Below are 9723 nucleotides of genomic sequence, written 5' to 3'. Positions count from 1 at the left end.
TCGTGGAAGGGTGTTGTTAAGTCCGTCCGCCACAAAAGCCATCGCCTTCGCACGTCGGAACGTCTTCATCGCCTGGTCGTCGGGCAAAACGGCTATTCGTTTGCCAAAGCCTTACGCCTTGGGCTTCTCTTTTCCTTTCTGCGAACATAATTGAAAATACATGAGATAATATTCAATTTGTAATGCAGTGAACCTTCTATCATAAACTACATTAAACAAAGGATATAATGATCTAATCGTCGTGGTCATCCCCTTGGATCGTAATCCATGGCTTGATCCGGTCGGCTGCAACGACGGTTCGCAGTCGTCTCGAGCCTTCCCTCAGACCTTCCACCTCGTACCGATCATTGGGTAATACCATTCTTATCCGAAAAGGTCCCTTGTATTTTGGTAGCAACTTGCGGCTACTCCCCGTCGAGGGTTCATTGGTCACTTGCACCAGCACCAACTTGTCCACGGTGTACCTGCGAGCTTTCCTTCGCGTCCGGTCATACCGCTCCTTCTGCATCTTCTGCTCATGAGAGATGTGTCGACTGATTTCTGCCCTCAACGTAGCCAGATCTAGTCCGTCCATTTCTTCCCGTACAGCATTCAATACGGTTCCTTCTGCCATTGTCTTCGCATCACACCCGATCAACGCTTTCATCGGTGTCGTGTTGATGTTCTTGTTGTGCATAGTGTTTATCGCACTTTGCACCTTCTTGACCTGCATGTCCCAGTCCCGTGGATCTTGACCTGCGGTACTTGTCGCCAGAGCGTCAACAATGATTCTAACGCTCGCACTGTCCGTTTGCTCTTGGTGTAGCCACCGCATTTAATATATGTTTGATTCCGTACGTTTGGCATAACGTCGCGAATCTCCGTGATGTGAAACTTGTTCCACGATCACTTATAATCCTCGTTGGCACACAGAACAGATGCATAAGGTTCATCAGGACCTTCTTCGTATGCCGGGTCTTCTGATCCTTTACCGGTTCCACGATGGTAAATTTCGTAGAAGCGTCTACTATTACGAGCAGGTATTTGTTTCCTTTCCGACTCGTTTCGAAGGGTCCTACGTGGTCGATGTGTAGAGTGTGAAACGGAGTCGGTATCTTTTCTATTATATTTAGCTTGCACTGCTTTTTGCCCGTAGTGTGCTTATAGTATGCACAGCTTAAACATGCTTTCACATATTTATCCACGAAGCGTCGCATATTGGCAAACCAATAATTTCGCTGAATCCGTTCCAGAGTTTTCTCCGAACTCAAATATCCAGCCTCGTCATGACACAATCTACAAATCTGCAATCTTGCATTCTTCGGAACAACCCATGCTAACTTATCATTTAGGTAAACATCTATACAATTTACCTCGTTTTAACACGTATTCCTTGAAATAGTGTTTTACTTCGGGAGATTTCTCGTTATTAGCGAGAATCGTCCGGATGCGCGACAATTGCTCGTCCTGCATTTGGGCGGCGACGATCCATTCGTCCTCCGTGATGTCAACGCAGGCAACATCGAAGGTGGTCGGCTGAGAGTTTCAGCTAGGGGCATTTACGTATGCCATTTATCCTTGATATTTTGGATATTTAAGGATATTTATCCTTGATCGTTACCGCATTTAATCAACGGTAGCCAACGCATATTCTAATATCTCTTACCTTTTTTCGTATGAGCGTGATTTGACTCGCGCATGGCGAATCGGACTCTCTAATAATTCCATTCCGTAATAAATCGCGAACGACAACAATTTCGCGAACGACTTTCTTTTCCGGTTCGGCGAGACGGTAGGGATTATACGCTATCGGTTCGTCCGTGACACATCTTATTTCCATCGATACGATAGTCGTCTTTCCAAGGTCCCGTACCGACAATGAAATACATTCTTAAAACTCTTCGATCCACGCGATGCATAATCTTCTGTCTTCGCTTCCGACATTTCTCAAATTCAAATTAGGCAATACTTGGACAGTATAAGTATCTTAGCCTGCGATTATCTGCAGTCTCTTGCAGTTCTTCAAACCGCTGAACGTTAGGCGATTTCCCTATCTCAACATCAAATCTCTTCCGAGTATCACGTTATGCACTATGTATTGGTCCGGAAGAACGAAAGAATTTACGTTTGCGACTACATTCTGAATTTTTACCGTAACTGGTGCAATTCTGTTAATAATTGCAGATTGTTAATAATACTGGTATGGATCAATGTACATGCGCTTCCCATGTCCACGAAACTTTCTACTTTGTGTCCAGTAACATGTATGTACATTTGAAAAATATTACAACTATTTTGAAAATTTTGCGTGACGTTTATCTCTCTCCTTGAATAATTCTCTCGGTGGAAACCAAACTTGTTGCAATCCATACATTGGATCTTCGGTTTTCTGCAATCTTTAACCATGTGACCCGCTTTACCACAACTCTAGCATTCAACCGGCTTAGGCTGCTCCTTCTCTGCTGCCTTTGTCGATCACACCATCTTGGTCTTCTTTTCTTCCTTTCCGGGCATTTTCCCCTTCGCATACAGCTCGTTGAGATCCGTGTATTTGACGAATTTAAGGGTCCGGGCTAGCGCTTCGTTGGTAATCCCGAAAATAACCATGTCGACAACCTTTCTGTCGCTTAGTTGCGCAATGTCCAGTCACAGTATAAGGTTCAGCTTCTGGAAGCAATAATCGCCAAGCGATTGTTCCAACTCCACCTTGTACAAGTTGTCGCGACACGTATCTTCGTATCATAATATCACTGCCGAGCATACTTTTTCAATCAAGCCGCGATCAGTCGCATTACACTGGAATCATCTCAGCTATACTGCGCCGCAAACTCGTCCACAAGTCGAACTCAGGTGTTAATTGCGCAATGTCCTCTTTCACTGAGTCGCACACGAGGATCAGGTGCTCATCGCTGTGATGTATTCGTTCGGGCGATTTCGTACGGGTGGCGGTACTATGGGTGTTTACACAGTGCGAATCGCGTCTTTGTGGACTGTGCTGTAAATCGCGGAGTAGTCAGCTGATTGGTGCGCTGCTGCTTCCAGAATATGAGTGTACATTTGTAAATATGAAATCAGTGTCAACATATATCAGGATCAACTAAAGTCAACTAAATAAATTTAAAAACTAGCAAAAGTCATCCTCGATGTTCCATCCAAGCAACTAAACAAGGAGAAATTAAGGACGCAACAAATACTTTGCATACTCTTTCACAAAGTAATAAACAGTGATTGAGAATTATGTATATAGAGTAAGAATATATTCAATAGACTTTTGAAAATTGTTAATTCTTTAGGAAAGCATAGTATTCTCTTACCTAAAATTATCATATTTCCAATGTTATACTTTCTTGATTAGTACGAAACTGGTTGCACATAATTGCCTTTGATACAATTTGCACTATTATTATCTTTCTTCATCTTTTGATTGTGTTACATTTTACAATTATATATGTACATGGTAATGTCATACTGGTTATACTTGTATAGATAAAATTTACAATGTGGTAAATTTTGCAATCGGAAATTAAATGTAAAAGGATACGTGCTATCTATGGTACACAATCGGTATCGCGATACTGAGTCGAATAAATTCGAATATATTATATTAAATCTATTTTATAAATAACCCAGACAACACAAGATAAGATGGTGGCGACACCATACCGGCACTGTAGCGACACTTCCGAGGAGTGTCAGCAGATCCGTAGTCATCTACGTCCGCATTCGTTAGCTAAAATGCCGGCACGCAGTGGCAGCACGTTCTAGTCACCAGCGTAGCACGCGTGCGAATGACACTGCGCCAGCACCAGCGTGACACGCGTGTCATCGTTCCATTCAAAAATTTTTTCTGCATTGGCGTAGGCGTCACATTTGTTAATGGGGAACCACCTGTTATTCCGTACAAATTAAATACGTCAGAGTTTAGATATCCGCATACGAGTACTGACAGACGTTTTGGTAGTTCTTTGCCAACATTTATAGTTACTGAGAGAGCCATATATATTTTTTCAATTCGTCAGGAAAATTCATGCCAATAGAGAGTATTAAATACGATGGCAGCATATTGTTTAAGGAAATGTAATAAATGATACATTTACTTATAAAATGTTGAACTAATTAAGTTACGTTTACTTTACTAGCGTATCACAATTTTCAGGTGAAAATATTGAACGTAATTATTTGTTTTCCTTTGGTACATATATTCTTGTGGTAAATGGTTTTATCGTTTGTAAGGATTATTAAATATAAAATATACCTTTGTTAGATGAATTTTTAACGATGAGTTGAAAAAAATATTTATAAAATAAGTGTATGTATTTTTACGATAAAGTAATTAACGAGTTTCCTGAAAAAATCGCTGTATTAAGTTATAGTTTATAGAAAATAATACAAAGAAGTTTTTCTATCTTTCTTTCGTGTCAGTGTATCTATTTTCGAATAGAAATAAATAAATTGCTTAGTTTAGTCATTTTTAATATTCGTTTATAATTTTTATGCAAACAGCTTCTTCATTGGTATATATTAGCCTACGCCACTGCCACGCGTGTCACTATGGTGAGCTGATAGTGTCATTGGCACGCCGTGTCGCCCCTATGCTATATCGCCGTGCTTTGATAGTGCCGTGACACGCAGTGTCGCTCCAGTGCTAGCCCTGTGCTGTTACGAGAACTGAGAGGCAGCACCGTGCTAGCACAGTGCTTAGAGTTCCACCCGGTGTCATTGGCGCTACAATCGCTGATTGTCTGGGAACTTTCTTGCGTATTTATGTGTGCACGATGAAAATTGAATCCTTCGAATCATAGGAACACGAGTTATAATAAATTATGATCGATATTTCCTGACAAAAATTATATTTTCTTGAAGAATAGAGGTATCTCTCTATGGAATTCTACATTACCATTTTCAATCAATTTCAACACTATCAGCGGAATCTAGAAACAGATTATAGCGCTTTCTATGATGAGAATTATAAGTTCCAGAATTATTATAGTGCTGCGGGCAAGGTAGATCTGTACGATCGATGAGGTACAGAATAGACTTATCCCTAGCACTCAGCCAAAGGTGTTAACTGGGAGCCATCCACTTCATTTGTCTCACAACTACCACTGCTATCACCATACGATTAAATTTTCAGTTCGTTCAAGCTTATCATCTAGTAGACAAACGTCTGTGCTACATCCTCTATACGATTCCTTATTATCGTATCAGCAGTCAGCATTCTCTCCATGTCTGATTGGTCGACACGTCGAATCGGCGGCTGAGACTGTGCGTAGAACACGCGGTCCCTATATACCCATCCTCTATTGTATTTTTAAGTTCGCTAATTAGTCGCTCTCATTATTATATTTAACTTTGCGTTACAACAGCTCACAATTTATTAATATCCAAATTTCTATTGCAAATTTAATATACCATAACATATACAAGCATCTATACTTATCAATATTGCACACATGTTACTTGTATTAAATTATACAATGCCTTTCCAAAGACAGAAATTTTTAGGGCTCTTATTTCAAAAAGGAACATCACATAACATGAATTACTTGAAATTCATGCAAAGGTCTTTCCATTTCTTGCTTCCATTTTATATAATTATAACAATCGATAAAGCAGCAATACAAAATTACGGGCTCTTTATCTATGCTCTAAGGATGACAATACATGTAAGTAGATCAAGTTTTTTGCTGAATTCAACTTGTACTCACTAGTGTTTCCGGTATTGTGATGGATGGAAATGTTTCCAATACTGGAATTGGATCCAGTTCTCCAGGTGCTTCCTTTTCTTCCCGTTTATGCTTTCTATCTTCTTCTCGCGTCTCTGGTTCTTCAATTGTATCAATTTCTACTCCAAAGTCAGAAATTTGTATATCACTAGTTCCCGTTTGACTTTTTACCTATGATTAGAACAATTATTTAAGAAAAAAACATGTCCTACAATATTCGATTAAAAATATGGCTGCAATTATGTAATATTAATTATGACGCACCCAGTGATAGTAGTCGAATAAAATCCAACCATGTATGAGGTACATACTCATGCAAAAAATCGATAACAAACACATGATAAAATTGTGCAGAAAAATTGGATGTGACAACAATTCGTCGTCGCTAACAGCAGTCAAATCAATGTACAGATCTACGTGTTTCATTTCGACTATTCCGGCGATTAACATTAAAGTGGCTGCTATGAAACATCCTATGAAAACCTATAAGCATTTTCATGATAAACATATTGAAAACATAAAATTGAAGATATTTTAATATTTCAACGCAATAAAAATGTAAAATTACTAACAATTATAGGCTTTCTCATAAAAATATTTGTAAAAAGCCAAATTTTTGCAAACACCAAGCTTTTAGCCATGCACAGCGGATATACAATGAAGATAGGGTTCTTTTCTTCAGGCAACTGAGGAATAGATTCATCTCCTTTTCGACGATTTCTGTTTACGTAATGGTGGGCATGGTGGAAAATTTCTATTGCGAGGCCGGCAAACTAAAAAAGATTTCCTCTAATTACGAAGATAATTAAAAGTAGAATTGTGTTTATATACATATTTAAGCGATGAGAGATCCCGATTTAATTTATTTGAGAAAACTGAAACAAATTACATCAAACACCAAAACTCTTTTTTTATCTGGAAATCGTATGAAATTGCCACATGAGGAACGAGTACATAAAGAGAAGAGGAGCAGGAAAATAGGGTAAAATCGACTGCTGATACACAAGTTTTCGCGAGACGAGATCTCCGATTCCATAGCGACAATAATGAAAGGCGACTGTAGTATCTCTAATCACTGAATCATCTTGGCGACATTTCGTTCGACGAAATTGTCTACACAGTTGCAATCGTTTCGCGTACGTTCAACAATATATTCAGGTGACGTCTTCGATTCGCACTTCGATTTACCACTAGACACTCTGGAGAGCGATTCGATCAGAGTTCGAAATTAGATCGAGGACAGCGTTAATCGACGAAGAAAAGTTGAAAGAGCATGTGTTATTGGACAATAATTGTGTAAGAAGCGAGATTTCGTATCACAAATATTTTCGTATTTTTCACACGTGTCGTTTCATCCAAGCTTCTGTGCCACTCTTTGACCCTCATAGTAAAAATTTGATTAATTCATTTGTACCTTACGATAAATACATAACTGAGATACACCTAAAGTACCTGATAAAGTACTAATTAACCTAATGTATTATAATAATACGATTTCTTACGAATTGAAGAAAATGTAAGCTGGCGTGTACCAGGTGAGAAAGATTTTTGTTCTGCCGGAATTTTGTGCTGTTCCCGTGATAAATACTCGCAACTCTAGCCATTTCTCGAAGCTTCTCCAAATCGTGAGTATCACTCTCGTTTATCGATATCCTTCGGTCCATTTGATTTCTTATCACAGTTTTCAATATGAGCACTGTGAAGTTGCTTACGTACGAAATAAGTTAAGAAGTTTGTCATGTATTGAGAAACCGTAGAATTAAATCAACGAATGTAACTATCAACTTTACAACGGAACAGGTTCATACATATGAATGGATAATAGTGACACTGAGAGAGCATGTAACATCGTTCGATGTTCCTCCCACACTTTATCATCGTCGAATCTCGTATAGTTTCGAAATTTTTCAAGCCACCGCCAAGCCTTGGTTGCGATGCTTCGAAAGCGTCGAGACGCACCGTAACAGGTAAACAAGAGCGACACCGACGAATTGAAGCACGAAGTAGAATCCTTTACGGGTGAACTCCAGACGGAAATACCTACCTTAATGAGAGCGAACGTCTTATGCCGCTTTGTAATAGTCGTATTGTACCATCCGCAATGTCTAGCTCAGAAACTGCTGAACGGAGACGTTTTCGGTTTTCTCTTCCCTCTACTTCTCGGTGATCGTCAATGCTTTCACGATTCCCTGAATAATTAGAAATAATAGATTCGGTTATCGTTAGAAGGTATTAAGCATTATCGACGACGTTTCTTCATTCTTCTTAAAAGCTTTCGTCTTAAAAGAGTTTCATCAACACGATAGGAGAGAGAACTTTTGCTATCGTTTCGTGGTATACATATAAAAGTTGGTTATGTTCAAGGGAGTTACTGAATATTTTCTTGCTAGTATTACGCCATGCAATAGTTACGAAAAAAATTGCAGTTACGAAAAAAGAGAGAACCTTTATGCAATTCTTGCAATTTATCGGACATACTTGAGTCCACAAAAAAAGCCGTATTCTTTCAATACATTGTGGTACAATTGACCTCTATCACCAGTTAGGATAAAAACATGTGGATGTAGCGCAAACTTGTATGGCTCATCAATGGCGCAGCAGTTCCTTTCTTCTTAATAAATATTGTTCCGTATAAATGGTGTTATGAAAATCACCGTGAGGTGTCATAAGAATTTTATGAAATGAAATGCATAAAAACTATAAGCATACTCGCTAATTACAAAACTAACAAATCGCGAAATCAGCAGGCAGTTAGTAACGTTTTGTAAATGAAAAAAAATGAAATTAAACTACTAAAAACGTAAGAAGGGTATATAAATACACATTAATAATCTTGTTTTGACTAACAAGGAATTTTCAACTGAAACCTTCTATCTTGTATAATCACAATGGGTAGTTTCTCTTCGAAAAAAATGTGTCATTACTCTATTTTCCTATGAATTACCAAGAAGTAGGTCAAAATTTTAAAGAAGTGTCGAAAGACTTGAGTTAGAAGCGGAAGAACTGCTCCGACGCGAGACTTTTTTTTACTAGATGTATCTATCGTTATTTAGCTCTGAAAGCTATCGAATGATCTTTTCCAGAATCACTACAATGCTCATTCGCATCTTTTCGTGTCAAAACGCAGCGAGCGTTGCGTCGATCGTCCCATTATCTTTCGGGCTGGTTTGCGGACGTATATCTTATTTGAATGAACAACGAACGTTGTCACGACTAATTACGTAAAAATTTGCGATATCAATAGGGTCAGCCGCGACACGTCGGACATCGATTTATCACTGTAATAATAACTTCAATCTTATTGGAAATGTACGAATGCGATATGAACTGGCGGTATTTGACTGTTATCGTTCCGAATTTTGTGGAAGTTAAATAGTTTCAGAGCAAGTAACCGGGGAAACGGTTCTATTCGATGATCAGTGGTGATTCGCTCGATTCTTACGGGCTAGATTGTTTTCGTTCGCTATGAAAGGATCAAATCGGGAACGCCAATTTAAATCGAACACTGTCGGTAAATATATTGTCTACATTTGACATCGTCCCGACGAAAGGGACAACAAACCATCACTCTATGAGTTTCGAAACCTAACGTTTGCGCTGGCATCAAAGTCTAACTAATAAATCAACTCTGCGGGGATCATATAACGACGCTGTAAGAGGAGCAACGTTTATTCAGAATTAGTGCATTCCTTTGTTCGCGTTTCCACAGCACTCGTCCTTCTCTTCCTGCTTTTTTCTCGAGGCGAGAGTTGAATTCAATGCACGTGTTGTCTCCTACCATTCCTCTTTTCCTGGCCGTATTCCCACGCTTATATACTTTGCATTATTTTCGTTGTCCGTAACTTCCGTGCATTCGTTCATTCAACTTTTCAACAGTATGGCGTTGCGTCCCACGTTCCGCCTCTCGGTGTACTCGATCGAAACACAAACGACGATTCTTTCCATCTCCGTTCAAGTTAAAGCAAAAGAATCATTGCGGCGACATTTCGCTACTCTCAGGATTCCTTAATTCCTTTGC

General features: G+C 39.1%; 1 protein-coding gene across 1 annotated transcript; it reads right to left on the bottom strand.

Moving 5' to 3' along the window:
• Window positions 1-5491: 5491 nt before the first annotated feature.
• Window positions 5492-6741, bottom strand: LOC143424856 (uncharacterized). The gene is made up of 5 exons (XM_076897213.1): window positions 6595-6741; window positions 6278-6478; window positions 5970-6188; window positions 5688-5876; window positions 5492-5627 (listed from the first exon to the last, which is right to left on the bottom strand). Exons 1-5 carry the CDS (start codon window positions 6739-6741, stop codon window positions 5508-5510), a joined length of 876 nt encoding a protein of 291 aa, XP_076753328.1. The 3' UTR covers window positions 5492-5507.
• Between the last annotated feature and the right edge of the window lie 2982 nt (window positions 6742-9723).

The sequence above is a fragment of the Xylocopa sonorina genome, chromosome 6 (genome assembly GCF_050948175.1).
Source record: "Xylocopa sonorina isolate GNS202 chromosome 6, iyXylSono1_principal, whole genome shotgun sequence".
In the NCBI taxonomy this organism is placed as follows: Eukaryota; Metazoa; Arthropoda; class Insecta; order Hymenoptera; family Apidae; genus Xylocopa; species Xylocopa sonorina.
Note: the sequence above shows the minus strand (reverse complement) of the source record. Positions and strands in the feature narration are given on the sequence as shown.